Source organism: Salvelinus namaycush, chromosome 41 (genome assembly GCF_016432855.1).
Source record: "Salvelinus namaycush isolate Seneca chromosome 41, SaNama_1.0, whole genome shotgun sequence".
NCBI lineage: Eukaryota > Metazoa > Chordata > Actinopteri > Salmoniformes > Salmonidae > Salvelinus > Salvelinus namaycush.
The window spans coordinates 10,344,139-10,362,222 of NC_052347.1; the positions used below are offsets into that span (position 1 = coordinate 10,344,139).

General features: G+C 42.2%; 1 protein-coding gene across 1 annotated transcript; it reads right to left on the minus strand.

The window, feature by feature from the left end:
- Window positions 1–8,783: 8,783 nt before the first annotated feature.
- LOC120034523 (proteasome activator complex subunit 3-like) lies at window positions 8,784–17,863 on the minus strand. The gene is made up of 11 exons (XM_038981114.1): window positions 17,741–17,863; window positions 17,156–17,188; window positions 16,869–16,931; window positions 14,452–14,556; window positions 11,075–11,129; window positions 10,713–10,828; window positions 10,514–10,582; window positions 10,279–10,346; window positions 10,118–10,172; window positions 9,956–10,042; window positions 8,784–9,835 (listed from the first exon to the last, which is right to left on the minus strand). The coding sequence occupies exons 1-11, from the start codon at window positions 17,783–17,785 to the stop codon at window positions 9,755–9,757; spliced, it is 777 nt and encodes a 258-aa protein (XP_038837042.1). The 5' UTR covers window positions 17,786–17,863; the 3' UTR covers window positions 8,784–9,754.
- Between the last annotated feature and the right edge of the window lie 221 nt (window positions 17,864–18,084).

Here is an 18,084-nt window from a genome sequence, read left to right on the forward strand (position 1 = left end):
ATTTAATCCAATAGTTTTTGGATAAAGGCCAACATTCCTCCTGCGTAAAGTGTATTTTACGCACATACTGTGGAAAGGGTTGTGCGTTCCTGTCAAATAAATACTTGTTCAAGGGACTTCGTTATGTTGATATATTTTTTTTAATATATTTTTATTTGTACATGTAGGCCTAGATAGAAAATTAAATGTGTAACTATTTTTACACAAAATGTGGTTTGCAAGAGCATCGTCTTCTTGAAGTTGAAATACACTATAATGGTTATTTTAGTTGGGAAGCCTCTATAAACCAGGCATCACGCGCAGACAAAACAACTGATGGTGTTGCTTTTGTTGTTTTTCACTAACCTGGGTCTCACTGCACTGTCGAAGTGAAAAAACGCCGTCTTGATTTGTCTGTTGTCGCCGGCAGTGTTTCCTGAACCCTGGTGGGAATAGTTTTCCGTTTCGGAACGCAGCCAACATTCTCTTCCCAACATTTGATGTAAGTGGAAAGCCACAAGTCTTGGCAGCCTTCCGAAAGTCCTCAGTTTGAAGTAGGTTTATAGTGTATAGCGCTCCTCACTTTTTCTTTCTGAGGCAAGCCGTAAAAGGAGTTCTCATATTCTAACCAACACAGCTATAACTCTTAGTTGCTACATCCATTTTTGGATATAGGCTATACATGAATGATATAGCCTATACCCATTGATTCTTGAAGAATAAGCTAAGTTATAAATGCCTCATGAGCTAGTTCAACTGTCGTAGACCTACCCCATCAGAACCCAAAATATAAGCTTGTTTTACACCAATGTTTGTAAACAATGTAGGCCTAGATGAAATGTAAACGAACAATGTATACCCTCAAAACATGGCTAGCAGAGACAATTTTGTATTAGCAACTGATAATAATGAGCTTATATGGTATTCAAGTTAAGGGACATCACCCTGTGCTGTGTGAACCATAGTAGGGGAGAAAAAGGGCAAACACCATCTTGAGAACTGAGTGTGTTACTTGCAAATTACTGTAAGCGTATACTCCAGGTTGCAATCCTTATTAAAAAAACTAACCTCTGATCAAATAAGTTTCCTGTGGTCTCTTGTACGAACAAAGGGCAGAAATCCCTTACAACTGTTTGCTTCTGAGTGATTGAAGCAGGGAGAACAGGGCATGGCTGGGGTCCCTGATGATCATCTTGGCCTTCCTACGACACCTGGTGTTGTCCTGTAGGGCAGGCAGTGTGCACCCAATGGTGAATTTGACTGCACATATCACCCTCTGAAGCGCCTTACGGTCCGTGGCGGTGGAGTTGCCGTAAGTGATGCAGCCCGACAGTATGCTCTCGATGATGCACACTGTGGAGGGCCCTTCGGTACAGGCCAAATTTCTTCTGCATCCTGAGGTTGAAGAGTCACTGTCGTGCCTTCTTCACGTGTCCGTGTGGTTAAACCATTTCAGCTTCTCTGAGATGTGTACACCAAGGAATTTTAAGTTATTGACTGTCTCCACGGCGGCCCCGTTGATGAGAATGGGGGCGTGTCCAGCCTGGTTCCTCCTGATGTCCACAATCAGCTCCTTTGTTTTTCTAACATTGAGGGAGAGGTTGTTTACCTGGCACCACGCCGTCAAAGTGCCTTCCTCCTACCTGTAAACTGTCTCGTCGTTGTTGGTAATCAGGCCTACTACTGTCGTGTTGTCAGCAAACTTGATGATGGAGTTGGAACTGTGTGAGGCCACGCAGTCGTGTGTATACAGGGAATACAGAAGGGGACTGAGGACGCACCCCTGTGGGGCCCCTGTGTTGAGAGTCAGTGTCGATGAGGTAATGTTGCCTACCTTCACCACCTGGGGATGTCCCGTCAGGAGGCCAAGGACCCAGTTGCATAGGGAGGAGTTCAGACCCAGGGCCGTGAGCTTTGTAATGAGCTTATAGGGCACTATGGTATTGAAGACCGAGCTGTAGTCGATGAACAGCATCCTCACATATGCATTCCTTTTGTCCAGGTGGCTAAGGGCAGTGTGCAGTGCAATGGTGATTGTGTCGTCCGTGGATCTGTCAGGGCGGTAGGCGAATTGGAGAGAGTCGAGTGTGTCAGGGAGGGAGGAGGTGATATGGTCTTTGACTAGCCTCTTTAAGTACTTCATGATAACAGAAGTGAGTGCTACTGGTCGATAGTGATTCAGTTCAGTTACTTTCCCTTTCTTGGGCACAGGGATGATAGTGGACATCTTGAAGCAGGTGGGTATAGCGGCCTGACCTAGGGAGAGAAAATGTCAGAGAAGACAACAGCCAGTTGGTCTGCACATGCTCTGAGGGCAGGGCTAGCAATGCCGTCTGAGCCGGCAGCCTTGTGAGGGTTAACACATATGTCCTCAGTGGAGACTGGGTGTGTAGCCCACGTTGTCATCTGGGCTCTCCTCGGCAGCTTAGGGTCATTGTGCTCGAATCATGAAAAAAAGGTGTTTAGCTGGTTAGTGGGGCGTTGGTGACCGCGATATGGATGGCTTTCTTTTTTATGCTTCAATGAAGGAATCTAGCTTTAATTTCAGGATGAACTGGTATATTTGGATACATTTTATTCCCCATATTCTATTGATCCAATACAACAACACAATTCATAATTATAAAATATATATGTTTTGCTTAGGTCCCCCAAAACGCTAGGCTGCATGTGTGGGTATCGATGTGGGTATGGAGACCTGCGAGCCACTGGGGCCCCTCGTGATGATTTCAGATTTTTTGTTGTGGCTCCCACCCCCACCCTGACCTATACATTTTCCAGCCTTTGACCTTCCTGCCATTCGACTTAGATTTACTGAGATATGTTCCTATAATTCACTCATTTATTCCTGGCCAGTGCACGAGCTGCGTGGCCCACTCATTGTCATTCTCCTATGAGTCCTCTCTCCCTTGTGACAACTTTCAGATGTTGAATTCCAGGGAAACACAACAATTTGCATCTCAGGAGGAACTCCGATAAGTTGTAGCAAATTCAATGTCTGTTTATACAAGAAAACCAAGAATTGTAGATCACTTTGACTATACCGGCCTATCTGCAGAACTATGTGGATATTTGATTTGTTAAATACACATTCATATATCAAGCTACATTATCTATATTATAATATGCTAAGCATTCTAAGCTGCAGGAGGATCCCATTCTACAATTTCATGCCAATTTTCTTAATTTTAGGCTCAAAAGAAGTCGATTTAGAAATGGATATGAAAACAGCTTCACTTGAACCTGATTGGTCAACTTCCCTAGCCCTCCTGCATCAGTAGTGGCACTAACTTTGCCCACTCAGAGGGCTGTAAGAAAACTCAATCAGTCACCAAAACATGGGATAAAAGGCAGACACTCAGTTAATGAGGCATAAAAATTGCACCATTCCTGTTAGTAGAGACCATGAAGAGCAGGGATACGAAAATAAATAGTTAAAATGTAAAAAGGCTAAAAAGCACAAATTTCAAAAAATGTGCTCCGCCAGGCGGTTTGATACACTATATATAAGTATGTGGACACCTCTTCAAATTAGTGAATTTGGCTATTTCAGCCACACCCGTTGCTGACAGGTGTATAAAATAGAGCACAGAGCCATGCAATTGCCATAGACAAACATTGGCAGTAGAATGGCCTTACTGAAGAGCTCAGTGACTTTCAACGTGCTGACATCATAGGATGCGACCTTTCCAAACGAGTCAGTTTGTCAAATTTATGCCCTGCTAAAGTTGCCCCGATCAACTGTAAGTGTTGTTATTGTGAAGTGGAAATGTAAGGAGCAACAACAGCTCAGGTGCGAAGTGGTAGGCCACACAAGCTCACAGAACAGGACTGCCGAGTGCTGAAGTGCATATCGCATAAACGTTTTCTTTCCTCGGTTACAACACTCACTTCCGAGTTCCAAACTGCCTCTGGAGGCAACGTCAGCACAATAACTGTTCGTCGGGAGCTTCATGAAATGAGTTTCCATGGTCATGCAGCCGCACCAAGATTATGATCAACATGCGCAATGCCAAGCATCGGCTGGAGTGGCGTAAAGCTTGCCACCATTGGACTCTGGAGCAGTGGAAACGCGTTCTCTGGAGTGATGAATCACACTTCACCATCTTTTAGTCTGACGGATGAATCCGGGTTTGACGGATGCCAGGAGAACGCTACGTGCCGAATGCATAGTGCCGACTGTAAAGTTTGGTGGAGGAGGAATAATGGTCTGAGGCTGTTTTTCATGGTTCGTGCTAGTTCCAGTCTAGGGAAATGTAAACACGACAGCATACAATGACATTCTAGACGATTCTGTGCTTCCAACTTTGTGGCAAAAGTTTGGGAAAGGCCTTTTTCTGTTTCAGCATGACAATGCTCCTGTGCACAAAGCGAAGTCCATACAGAAATGGTTTGTTGAGATCAGTGTGGAAGAACCTGACTGGTCTGCACAGAGCCCTGACCTCAACCCCATCGAACACCTTTGGGATGAATTGGAACGCCAACTGCGAGCCAGGCCTAATCACCCAACATCAGTGCCCAACCTCACTAATGCTCTGAATGGAAGAAAGTCCCTGCAGCAATGTTCCAACATCTAGTGGAAAGCCTTCCCAGAAGAGTGGAGGCTGTTATAGTAGCAATGGGGGGACCAACTCCATATTAATACCTATGATTTTGGAATGAGATGTTCGAGGAGCAGGTGTCCACATACTTTGTCATGTAGTGTATATGACATTGTTATTTTTGACACTGAGGCGTTTACCTTGAACATAATATAGTTGGGAGCCTGTCCCAGCGTCATATTGTTGTTTAAGATCCAGCACACTATTGAAGTACCGGCCGTGATGAAGCAACTTCCTCACACGCCATTGAAACTGATTTGTGATCTCGTGATTGAGTTGAAATTCAAATCCTATAGGGTGAACATACAACCCCTCATAATTACGACGGAACCCTCTGTCCCTGACTTGACTCCACGATGCATACTCTCGTAAGAGGCAAGGGGCTTAACACCAAAATTCTAATTTAGCAATCTACCAAACCCTGAAAATAACTAAACAACTGAGATTAAAAGTGTGTAAAGTGTAACTCGGTTTTATACCTCTCAAACGTGACATCTCGATGGTAAGTAGGGTTGGGAAGAGGTACCACCAAATATTATTTAATCAGTGGTGTAAAGTACTTAAGTAAAAATACTGTAACGACCCTGGGTCGTTACAATACGTTAAAGTTCTACTTAAGTAGTTTTTTGGTGTGTATATGACAACTTTTACTTCACTACATTCCTAAAGAAAATCATGTAGTTTTTACTCTATACATTTTCCCTGACATCCAAAAGTACTCGTTACATTTTGAATGCTAAGCAGAACAGGAAAGTGGTCCAATTCACGCACTTCTCAAGAGAACATCCCTGGCGGACTCACTAAACACAAACGCTTATTCTTTCATTTTAAAAACAAAAAAATGGTGCAGTCTGGTTTGCTTAATAAAAGGAATGTGAAATTATTTATGATTGTACTTTTACATTTGATACTTACGTATATTTTAGCAATTACATTTACTTTCGATACTTAATTATATTTAAAACCAAATGCTTTTAGACTTTGACTCAAGTAGTATTTTACTGGGTGACTTTCACTTTTCCTTGAGTAATTTTCTATTAAGGTACAGTATCTTTACATTTACTCAAGTATGACAATTGGGTACTTTGCCACCACTGTCTTTAATGTACCCAAGGGTGCCATGGAAAACCTCCCTCCTCGGCTCTCTTACCGGCTTGGGTCCATTGTCATCCAGGTAGAGCAGCGTATCCACTTTCTTTGGCAGAGAAAGGTTGATTAAAGTAATCATCAAAAGGCATAGTTTGTGGATAGTACGAAATGTTTATGTCTAGAATTGTGCTCATGTAGTTGCGTACTTGACAATATTCCTCAACTGATGGGTCAGCAAAAACAACGCTGCGATTGTTGTGTTCACTCGTTATAGAGTGGAGAGGTTGATCAAGGAATTGTTGCCCTGCTGTCACATCTCTCGTATTAAGCCATATTAGAACAATGTTCCCGATTACTGAGGCAATGCCAAGGACTATCAATATCCATTTGACTAACGAATACTTTCCTTGAGCGACCATTTTGCAGGGGAGGTCTGAAGAAAGCGGTAAAGGAACGATTGTCAGTTGTACATATTATGAGAGGTGCACATCTTATCTGAGATGACCAGCCCACACCAACCATTCCCTTTAAGAGTTCATTAACAACATTCACATCACAGGATTGCATTTACAGCTGTATGGGATGTATTGGAACATTGTTCAGGTCAGGATCAGATGTAACCCCTGACAAGGCTTACCTTTAAGAACCAACTGTATCAAATATAAGAGCACAATCAATCTTAGCAGGCACTAATGCTACTCTAAACGACCACTGTTCTGTATACAGTCATGTCATGTGCCGATGACTCACCGTCTCTCTAAACTCTCACTATATACGAACATTTCATATCACATCCGTGACCAGGGTTGGGGAGTTATTACAAAAAACAGATTACAAAAAAGCTAACCAATCAGTTATTTTACCAGCAAAAATATTGTAAACAGATTAGATACTTAAAAAAAGAGATTATTTAAAATCCAATTTTATTGGTCACATACACGTGTTTAGCAGATGTTATTGCGGGTGTAGCTAAATGCTTGTGCTTCTAGCTCTGACAGTGCAGTAATATCTAACAAGTAATATCTAACAGTTTCACAACATGTACCCAAAATGCAGGTAAATCTAAGTAAGGAATGGATTAAGAATATATATATATACACATATGTCAGAGCAGCTTTGGACTAAAATACTGTGGCATAGTAAAGAGTACAGTATATACATATGAGATGGGTGATGCAATATTTACAAACAATTAAAGTGACTAAGATACCGTAGAATAGTATAGAGTACAGTTTACACATATGAGAGGAGTAATGCCAGATAAAGACATTATTAAAGTGGCCAGTGATTCCTAATCTATGTCTATAGGCAGCCACCTCTGATGTGCTAGTGATGTCTGTTTAGCAGTCTGATGGCCTTGAGATAGAAGCTGTTTTTCAGTCTCTCGGTCCCAGCTTTGATGCACCTGTACTGACCTCACCTTCTGGATGATAACGGGGTGAACAGGCAGTGGCTCGGGTGGTTGGTGTCCTTGATGATCTTTTTGGCCTTCCTATCTCATCGGGTGCTGTAGGTGTCCAGGAGGGCGGGAAGTTTGCCCCCGGTAATGCATTGGGCAGACCACACCACCCTCTGGAGAGCTTTGTGGTTGTGGGCAGTGCAGTTGCTGTACCAGGCGGTGATACACAATTGAGAGCATCCTGTCGGGCTGTATCTATAAAAGTTTGTGAGGGTTTTGTGTTAAGCCAAATTTCGTTAGCCTCCTGAGGTTGAAGAGGCGCTGTTGCGCCTTCTTTACCACACTGTCTGTGGGGGTGGACAATTTCCGTTTGTCAGTGATGTGTACACCGATACTCAAGTTTAAGTTTGTGCCACCTGAGTGAGTCTAACTACAAGTCAGAGACCACTATGACACACCAAATGGGTTTGAGGGGTCCTTTTCATCTTCTTCTATTGCCTCTTAAGGGGAAAGTAATCCAAAAGAAACTGAAATTAATCATACTACGTTACCGAGTTTGGGTAATCCCAAAATTACATTACTTCGAAAGTGCAGGTTACATTTAGAAAGTAACCTACACAACCCTGCCCATGACCAACCAGCAGCCAATTCTAGATTATTTCCCATTATTTAGCCTGTTATACATTACCTCTTGGGTGCACTTCCCTATCTCTATACCACCACTACTCGAGTGCATAGTGTAGTGCCCTCACACTCAACTCTGGACCTCAAAGCCAATGCTTTTTTTTTTTTTTTTCTTCAATTGTTCCCCTCTAATCAGGGACTGATTTAGACCTGGGTGCAATTAATGATCAATTATAACAAAAAACCAGCAGGCTCCAGACCTCTTAGGGTAAGAGTTGAATACTGCTGTAGTAGATTAAAGTTACCCTATAACCATGTATCCATCAAGTTATGCGAGTAAAGGCCTGCAGCATAAAAATACATCGACAGGTGTGATAGAAACAGGATGTGTTCTTACAATTTTGTAAATGTTTACAATTTGTTCGCTCGACATGGTGGGATCTTTGTGTCGGTAAAATTGTGACGAATTGTAGTGAAATGTCTTACTCAATTTGATAGAATAATCATCATGTTGAGGTAAATTTGCAGTCACACGTTGCTATGATGTGTGGTTCTCCCACTGCAACTTGGTAAAGCATGCAGTTGTCTACACTACAGGGTGCTGAAAGTGCAGTGATGAGCTTGATGCTCCTTTCCAATAATAATAAATAAATACAAATCGAGGGTCTTAATTTGTATGCTAGTGACATGATCGGTGCTTAGCTGCCAATTAACAAATTATCTTGCTCTTATCATATAACCTAACCTGTGTACACCATCAACAAACTTGTCTAGAGAGTATGCGAACCAGATTGGGCAAATTTGCCATTTATCGCAACACTGCGCAACAAAACTAAATCGGTAGAGCTGAAAATGCCATAAACACATTGACCTTTACTCAGTACATGAAACTTCATCACGCAGCCTTTTATCCACAAAAAAAGTGTCTGATGGAAACACCTCTGGTGGGGAAATGCACATGTTTTTAAAATGCAGATTTGATCACATTTGTATGAAAATACATAGCAAATTAGATAGAAACCTAGCTATTAATAAGTATTTTGCCCCCTCATCCAGAGGTTAATCATTTTCACAGCAAGGCTTGAATTCAACTACACAAGCTCTTTGAGACACACCAACAGTTGCAGCATATACAATAGGTGAGAAACCATGTCATTCTCTCAAGAATTTGTATTAAGTAAAAAATATTTATTCTTAAAACAAAATTACTGTTAAGGGAGAGATACAGTAAAGACACTTCTCTCATCACGTAGCATCTGGGATATGAGAACATTACAGATCTGGCTTTTAACACAATTGAAACTCCAAGATCAGAGTGGGAGTGGATGGACATTACATATTGTGCTGTAAACAGACCATAGTCCTTCACAATGTACTTGTGAGTAGTCCCTTAAGTAAAAATAAAAATAACTGACAGGACTGCAAGCTACACTACAGCTAAAATGCAGACTGTCAAGGTGAGTGTGTGGGAATGCTCAATCTCACATACAGCTAATTATAGTTACCACCAAGCACTTCAGAATCCTCAAAATAATTCCTTAAAAACAAACTAAAGATAAAACAGACAAAGTATACCTGTGAAACTCCCATGATGGTTTCCAGACAAGACATACACACAAACAACAAGGACACAAAAAGTTTCATCTGACCTCCTACCAACCTTGGAGGCCGGCCATGTTTGAGTTCAGTTCAAGCCCGCTTGATTGGTCGACATGGAGAAAAATCCATAATCAAGGTACAACCTTCTCACAAGTCCTGGAAACATGGATGTTTCAGAACATGTCTAAGGAGGTTCTTTCGAAGTCCACCTTGAGGGAATTGATGATAATAGTCCAGAACAAAGCCCCCGTTACAGTCAATGGCTGCATTCACACAGGCAACCCAATTTGGAGCTTATTTCCACTAATTAATTGGTCTTTTGACCAATCACATCAGAGCTTATCTGATTGGTCAAAAGACTAATTGGTGAAAAGAAATATCAGAATTGGGCTGCCTATCTAAATACTGCCAATGTGGCTGTTACTAGGAGTTGGTGAGAAGAGGATACGGAGAAGTGGAGTGTTCAGTAGAGGGCTTCATTGTTGCTGCTTCGTGGCCTCTTGATCTTCTCTATGTTTTTCAGGATCATGTCATGTAATGTCACCTGCAAGCGGATGGGGTTTGGTTATTACGGTAAACAAATATCTGCACCAGAACATGACAGGCTAACATAACATTGATACATTGTTGAACAGAGCCAGAACGGTGTACATGTATTGCTCACATATTGATTCCTCAGCTCTGACACAATGATCTTGAGGCTGATGTATTCCTTCTCGTCTATTTCAGTCACCGTGCGCTGGTAGTCCTCCTGCAGACAGACAGCTGGTCAACAAGAGACTCGGGGCAGCAGATTGGATGTAAACAGTATGCAGTTAACACTTACCACATGAGGGTACTTTGTAATTTTTGAGACTAGCTTCGCTCTGGTGATGTAATACCTGTTGAAAACAAATGTTTGAGACAGTCCAAGGAACCGTTTTATAGAGTCATAAGGGATTTTTGTGAAGTAAATAAAAACACAAGGTAGTGTATACTGTGGCATACCTGGAAATTTGGTCCAGGTAAGAGGCTGCCTCTCCTTCCACAGTCCTGAGCTCAGCAACAGTTTCCTCCTGTGGACAGAAACCACAACAAGACCAGCATCATCTGACAGAAAGGCAAAAGAGCGCAATTACTGCCCCCTAGTGTTGGAGATTTGTTAATGTTTGGAAAGTAGACCAGAAGCTAGACATGTGAATGTGCATGTCTCTGCACTCATATTGATGGGAAAGTATAATACCTGGATGGATACACCAAAGTTGTTACCATCCTCTATTCTGGGGATTAAGAGCTGGACCCACATTTTGACCTGAGAGAGACATACAAACGAGAGTCATTTCTCAACAGTAGATCTCCACTAAGCAATTCAGTGGGAGAGCCCTCAAAAAGCAATCAAATAAATCCCGCAAAGAAAAATGGCTGTGTTTGTGGGTACATACCGTGTTGCATTTCTCTATGAGGGTTCTTATTTCTGGCTTGACTCTTTCGATCAGGTCCACCAGCTGGCCGTTGCTCTTTATCATCCCCCCTGGCATGACAAACACCTTGGGGCCATCTAGAGAGGTGGGATTGAGAGGTCAAACATCCAAGCAGCTTCTAGCTAATATAGAATACTGCAAATCAGTCAAGTGTAGTCTACTATTCTCTTCTATCAAGAAATGTATTGAAGATGAATGGTTCTGGCATAAGTCGGCATTTAAAGACATTAAGAGATATCAACAAGCGTATTTTACAGTACAGCAATGCCATCAGACATATTATGCAAGTATTAAATGGCATGACAACAAGCAGTAGGGTTTACCTTGACAGTTATCATCATCTAGTCCATCTTCCATTTTCCGTTTTCTGGAATTTTGCTATAAACATTAACCTTGCGTTAACATAGGCATTACTTCTGTTACAGGTCTCCCTTGATCAAAGGGGTTCCACATTTTTCTCCCTCGAACAGTAATGGTCAAGTGCATTGAGCACAGTGACCTGCTGAGAGTCAATGAGCCATTCGGTTTATGTCTCATTAACATTCCTTCACAGTGTTATGTTAAAGTGAGTGAGAGACTACTGGTGTTGGCTATCCTCCACTTTGTTCAGGGTAGTCTCTTTCAGATGTGGAACATACCCTTCTGATCAGACTAATGAAGTTGTTAGGCAGCGCCAATATAAACAAATGCTAGCTAACTGTGGGTGCAGGCCTTTGTTCCAGCCATGCAGTAACACACCTGATTCTACTTTTCATAGTTTTTAAATTTTATTTAACCAGGTAGGCCAGTTGAGAACAAGTTCTCATTTACAACTGCGACCTGGCCAAGATAAAGCAAAGCAGTGCGACACAAACAGAGTTACACATGGAATAAACAAACGTAGTCAATAACACAATAGAAAAAAATCTATATACAGAGTGTGCAAATGAGGTAAGATTAGGGAGGTAGGGCAATAAATAGGCCGTAGTGGCAAAGTAATTACAATTTAGCAATTAAACACTGGAGTGATAGATGTGCAGAAGATGAATGTGCAAGTAGAGATACTGGGGTGCAAAGGAGCAACAACAAAAAAAACATGGGGATGAGGTAGTTGGATGGGCTATTTACAGATGGGCTATGTACAGGTGCAATCTGTGAGCTGTTCTGACAGCTGATGCTTAAAAGCTAGTGAGGGCGATATGAGTCTCCAGCTTCAGTGATTTTTGCAATTTGTTCCAGTCATTGGCAGCAGAGAACTGGAAGGAAAGGCAGCCAAAGGATGAATTGGCTTTGGGGGTAACCAGTGAGATATACCTGCCGGAGGGCGTGCTACAGGTGGGTGCTGCTATGTTGACCATTGAACTGAGATAAGGCGGAGCTTTACCTAGCAAAGACTTATAGATGACCTGGAGCCAGTGGGTTTGGCGACAAATATGAAGCGAGGGCCAGCCAACAGGTCGCTGTGGTGGGTGGTATATGGAGCTTTGGTGACAAAACGGACGACACTGATAGACTACATCCAATTTGCTGAGTGTTGGAGGCAATTTTGTAAATGACACTGCCGAGGTCAAAGGATCGGTAGGATAGTCAGTTTTACGAGGGTATGTTTGGCAGCATGAGTGAAGGATGCTTTGTTGCAAAATAGGAAGCCAATTCTAGATTTAACTTTGGATTGAAGATGCTTAATGTGAGTCTGGAAGGAGAGTTCACAGTCTAACCAGATACCTAGGTATTTGTAGTTTTCCACATATTCTCAGAAGTCAGAACCGTCCAGAGTAGTGATGCTGGACCGGCGGGCAGCGATCGGTTGACGAGCATGCATTTAGTTTTACTAGCATTTAGGAGCAGTTGGAGGCCATTGAAGGAGTTGTATGGCATTGAAGCTCGTCTGGAGGTTTGTTAACACAGTGTCCAAAGAAGGGCCAGAAGTATACAGAATGGTGTCATCTGCATAGAGGTGGATCAGATAATCACCAGCAGCAAGAGCAACATTATTGATGTATACAGAGAAAAGAGTCGGCCCGAGGATTGAACCCTGTGGCACCCCCATAGAGACTGCAAGAGGTCTGGACAACAGGCCCTCCCATTTGACACACTGAACTCTGAGAAGTAGTTGGTGAACCAAGCGAAGCAGTCATTTGAGAAACCAAGGCTGTTGAGTCTGCCGATAAGAATGCGGTGATTGACAGAGTCGAAGGCCTTAGCCAGGTCGATGAATACGGCTGCACAGGATTGTCTTTTATCGATGGCGGTATGATATTGTTTAGGACCTTGAGCGTGGCTGAGGTGCACCCATGACCAGCTCAGAAACCAGATTGCATAGCGGAGAAGGTACGGTGGGATTCGAAATGGTCAGTGATCTGTTTGTCAACTTGGCTTTCGAAGACCTTAGAAAGAAAGGCAGGGTAGGATAGATATAGGTCTGTAACAGTTTGGGTCTAGAGTGTCTCCCCATTTGAAGAGGGGGATGACTGTGGCAGCTTTCCAAACTTTGGGGATCTCAGACGACACGAAAGAGCTTGAACAGGCTAGTAATAGGGGTTGCAACAATTGCGGCGGATAATTTTAGAAAGAGAGGGTCCAGATGGTCTAGCCCGACTGGTTTGTAGTGGTCCAGAGTTTGCAGCTTTCAGAACATCAGCTATCTGGATTTGGGTGAAGGAGAAATGTGGGAGGCTTGGGCAAGTTGCTGTGGGGGGGGGGGGGGGTGCAAGGCTATTGACCGGGTAGGGGTAGCCAGGTGGAAAGCATGGCCAGCCGTAGAAAAATGCTTACTGAAACTCTCAATTATCATAGATTTAAAAATCGGTGGTGACTGTTTCCTAGCCTCAGTGCAGTGGGCAGCTGGGAGGAGGGGCTCTTATTCTCCATGGACTTTACAGTGTCCCAGAACCTTTTGGAGTTTGTGCTACAGGATGCAAATTTTTGTTTGAAAAAGGTAGCCTTTGCTTTCCTAACTGCCTGTGTATATTGGTTCCTAACTTCCCTAATAAAAAGTTGCATATCACGGGGGCTATTCGATGCTAATTCAGTACGCCACAGGATGTTTTTGTGCTGGTCAAGGGCAGTCAGCTCTGGAGTAAACCAAGGGCTATATCTGTTCCTGGTTCTAAATTATTTGAACGGGGCATGCTTATTTAAGATGGTCAGGAAAGCACTTTTAAAGAATAACCAGGCATCCTCTACTGATGGAATGAAGTCAATATCCTTCCAGGATACCCGGGCCAGGTCGATTAGAAAGGCCTGCACGCTGAAGTGTTTTAGGGTGAGGGGTGGTTGTTTGACCGCAGACCCATTACGGACACAGGCAATGAGGCAGTGATCGCTGAGATCCTGGTTGAAGAGAGCAGAGGTGTATTTAGAGGGAAGGTTGGTCAGGATGATATCTATGAGGGTGCCCGTGTCTTCAATCAAGATCCGATTTGCTAAATCAGGTGTGTTACCTGTAACCATGGGGGCAGCAGGTAGCCTAGTGGTTAGACCGTTGGGCCAGTAACCGAAAGGTTGCTAGATCAAATCCCCGAGCTGACAAGGAAAAAATGTCGTTCTGCCCCTGAACAAGGCAGTTTAACCCACTGTTCCAAGGCCGTCATTGTAAATATGAATTTTAACTGACTTGCCTCGTTAAATAAAAAAATGTAATTGACAAAATCTTGTTTGGTATTGAATGTATACACTTTCATGATACTGATTTGATGCAAATGAGAATCCATGAACTTACCACATCTACTCCATCATGGCTATTGTTGAGAATGATTGGGTCTGGTACTTTGACGTTTATCTCTGAGTGGATCTCTTTCAGGTCTGCGACATTCAAAATGGGCTCCTGGAAAGGATGAAGAAATCAAGTCAAAGTGTATTCGTCACATGCTTCGTAAACAACAGGTGTAGACTAACAGTTAAATGCTTACGGGACGTTCCCAAAAATGCAGAGGGAATTTGAAAAATAATAACGCGTGGAATAATTACACAATGGGTAACGATAACTTGGATATACCGACTCGATGTGCAGGGGTACGAGGTAGATATGTACAGTTGGAGTCGGAAGTTTACATACACTTAGGTTGGAGTCATTAAAACTCGTTTTTCAACCACTCCACAAATTTCTTGTTAACAAACTATAGTTTTGGCAAGTCAGTTAGGACATCTACTTTGTGAATGACAAGTAATTTTTCCAACAATTGTTTAGACAGATTACTTCACTTCTAACTCACTGCATCACAATTCCAGTGGGTCAGAAGTTTACATACACTAAGTTGACTGTGCATTTAAACAGCTTGGAAAATTCCAGAAAATTATGTCATGGCTTTAGAAGCTTCTGATAGGCTAATAGGCTAATTGACATAATTTGAGTCAATTGGAGGTGTACCTGTGGATGTATTTCAAGGCACACCATCAAACTCAGTGCCTATCTGCTTGACATCATGGGAAAATCAATAGAAATCATCAAAGACCTCAGAAGAAAAATGTGTAGACTTCCACAAGTCTGGTTCGGTCATGAGGAATGGGCCAAAATTCATCCAACTTATTGTGGGAAGTTTGTGTAAGGCTATCTGAAACGTTTGACCCAAGTTAAACAATTTAAAGGCAATACCAAATACACACAATTAGTATGTAAACTTTTGACTCACTGTGAATGTGAATCAATCATTCTCTCTACTATTATTCGGACATTCCACATTCTTAAAATAAAGTGGTGATCCTAACTGACCGAAGACAGGGAATTTTTACTGGATTAAATGTCAGGAATTGTGAAAAACTGAGTTTAAATGCATTTGGCTAAGGTGTATGTAAACTTCCGACTTCAACTGTACATATACGTAGGGGTAAAGTGACTAGGCAACAGGATAGATAAAACAGTAGCAGCAGTATATGTGATGAGTCAAAAGAAAGTGCAAAAGGTTCAATGCATCCATTTGGTTAACTATTTAACAATCTTATGGCTTGGCGGTAGAATCTGTTCAGGGTTCTGTTGGTTCCAGACTTGGTGCATCGGTATCGTTTGCCGTGCGGTAGCTGAGAGAACAGTCTATGACTTGGGTGGCTGGAGTACTTGACAATTTTTAGGGCCTTCCTGACCCCGCCTGGTATTGAGGCCCTGGAAGGTAGTGCATACGACCCAGTGCTTGCGGTCGGATGCCAAGCCGTTGCCATACTAAGCAGTGAGGCACCCAGCCAAGATGCTCTCAATAGTGCAGCTGTAGAACTTTGAGTATCCGAGGGCCCATGCCAAATATTTTCAGCCTCCTAAATGGGAAAGAGGAAGTGTCGTGCCTTCCTCACAACTGTGTTGGTGTGTGTAACTGATGTGAAATGGCTAGCTAGTTAGCGGGGTGCGCGCTAATAGCGGTTCAATCGGTGACGTCACTCGCTCTGAGACCTTGAAGTAGTTGTTCCCCTTGCACTGCAAGGGCCGCGGATTTTGTGGAGCGATTTTGCGTAACGATGCTTCGAGGGTGGCTGTTGTCTGTGTGTGCAGAGGGTCCCTGAATCGAGCCCAGGTAGGGGCGTAGAAAGGGACGGAAGCTAAACTGTTACATGTGGACTAGAGCTGGGTGATATGGACAAAAATCCATAGCGCAATAAATTGCCTGAATTGATGCAATAACAATAAGTTATAACATTAATGTGCACTACAGTTTTATTCTTTTTTATTATGTACTACTGGTTTGATGGTTGTAGCCATCAACTGTTCCATTAAGAATCAGCAAGTGTATTTAACTTCAAATTTCACTAGTATAGGCTACTTATCGTAATGATTGATATCGGCAAAATTCTTGTGATTGGTGTTGATCATTTTCGCTTTATTGTCCCAGCTCTAGTGTGGACTATGTTAATTAGTGATACGGACACAGGAACTTCAGGCTCTCAACCCACTTCACTACAGCCACGTCGATGGCGGCGTGCTCAGCCCTCCTTTCATGTAGTCCATGATCAGCTCCTTCGCCTTGCTGATGAGGGAGAGGTTGTTGCCCTGGCAGTGCAACATGGGTGGTGCCAGGACAACAAGGGCAACGCATCACAGCTGAGAACACATGTCAGCTGTGACACAGTATTTAAAGGTCTCTGGATTAACCTATGTTCTATTTTGACAATGAAATATACAACAATAGAATCTGTTATTAGAATATGAATTACCTTCAGAAAGCTGTCAAGTTCCAGCAACTTTTTGGGGAAAAAGTCTGCGACCAGGTTTTCAGCCTAGTAAAAGAACAAAGTTTTTTTTATTATAAAAAAAAAAATCAATGATCACCTGTGCACCAGCATCAGTAAATACATGACTCCAAACAGTTGTGTGGTTTTCGATTGATAGTTGTGTGGTTTTTGATTGATAGTTATTTGTGGTTGGTAAAATTTGTGAAATAGAAGACTAGGACCATCAAAAGTCTAAAATAGGAACATGTTGACATAATATTGATACCTACCTCGCCCGTGATCCGCTCTCTGAAGGCGTCAACCTATGAGAAAATAATAATAATCATTTTCGAACACATCTTATGACATGTGAGTGAAAGTAAAACCATGTTGAATGACCGTCCAATAACACCACGTGCCATTTGATGGAAGCAGCTGTTCTTACAACCAGTTTTTTTCCCCGTCGTGTCTTTATCTGTAGCTAGTAGACGACCTATCTAGTTAAATTTGTACATATGCTAATGTTATCGCTCTCCCCGAGAACTGTTAGTGTTACAACAGATTAAATGGGAAATATCTAGTTACTAGCAAACGTTGCCATTTCTGCAGAAAAAGACAGCCCGCGTGCTTAAATGTGTGATGCGGGATACGGTAGACAAACAAACAAATCAGTACTGTCCAGTCTCAAGATAAACAACACCACTTGACTGAGCTCAGATTGTCTAATTGAACATTCATAGATGATGTTGTGCTGTGCTAATAACGTAGCTAGCTACTATAAGCAATGAGCAAAATGTAGCTAACCTCCCTAGCTAGGCCTGGCAAACATTCTCAATTACTCAACTTCTGCGTCAAAGAAATTGTGAAAACATTACCTTTGTTTTGAGGTCATTGTCTACCTTAATGCCTTTTGAAGACATAATTTGAAATAAATCAAATTAACTGATATAAACAAAAAAAACGGTTTTAAGTGGCTCGTTGTTGCTTTGCCGCACACTGCTTCGAAATCAAGTTATGACGTAGACAATATGCGACTCCTAAAACAACCACGTGGACCAAAAAAAACGCATCACTAGCTATGTTTCTCGTTGATTATTTTAAAATTTAAGATTATATACTGATAAACAAAAGTTACGTCCATGTATTACATTAACTGTGTGTCAGTGTTTATTTTTTGCGCAGCATTGATTCAAATATGCGTTTCTGTCACGTGATCATA

Coding starts and splice junctions, on each gene's coding strand:
- LOC120034523 (XM_038981114.1), bottom strand. CDS start 17,785: ATGTCTTCAAAAGGCATTAAGGTAGACAATGACCTCAAAACAAAG. Junction 17,189..17,740: donor ACAATGACCTCAAAACAAAG/GTAATGTTTTCA, acceptor ATTTTCTCATAG/GTTGACGCCTTCAGAGAGCG. Junction 10,583..10,712: donor TCATAGAGAAATGCAACACG/GTATGTACCCAC, acceptor TGTCTCTCTCAG/GTCAAAATGTGGGTCCAGCT.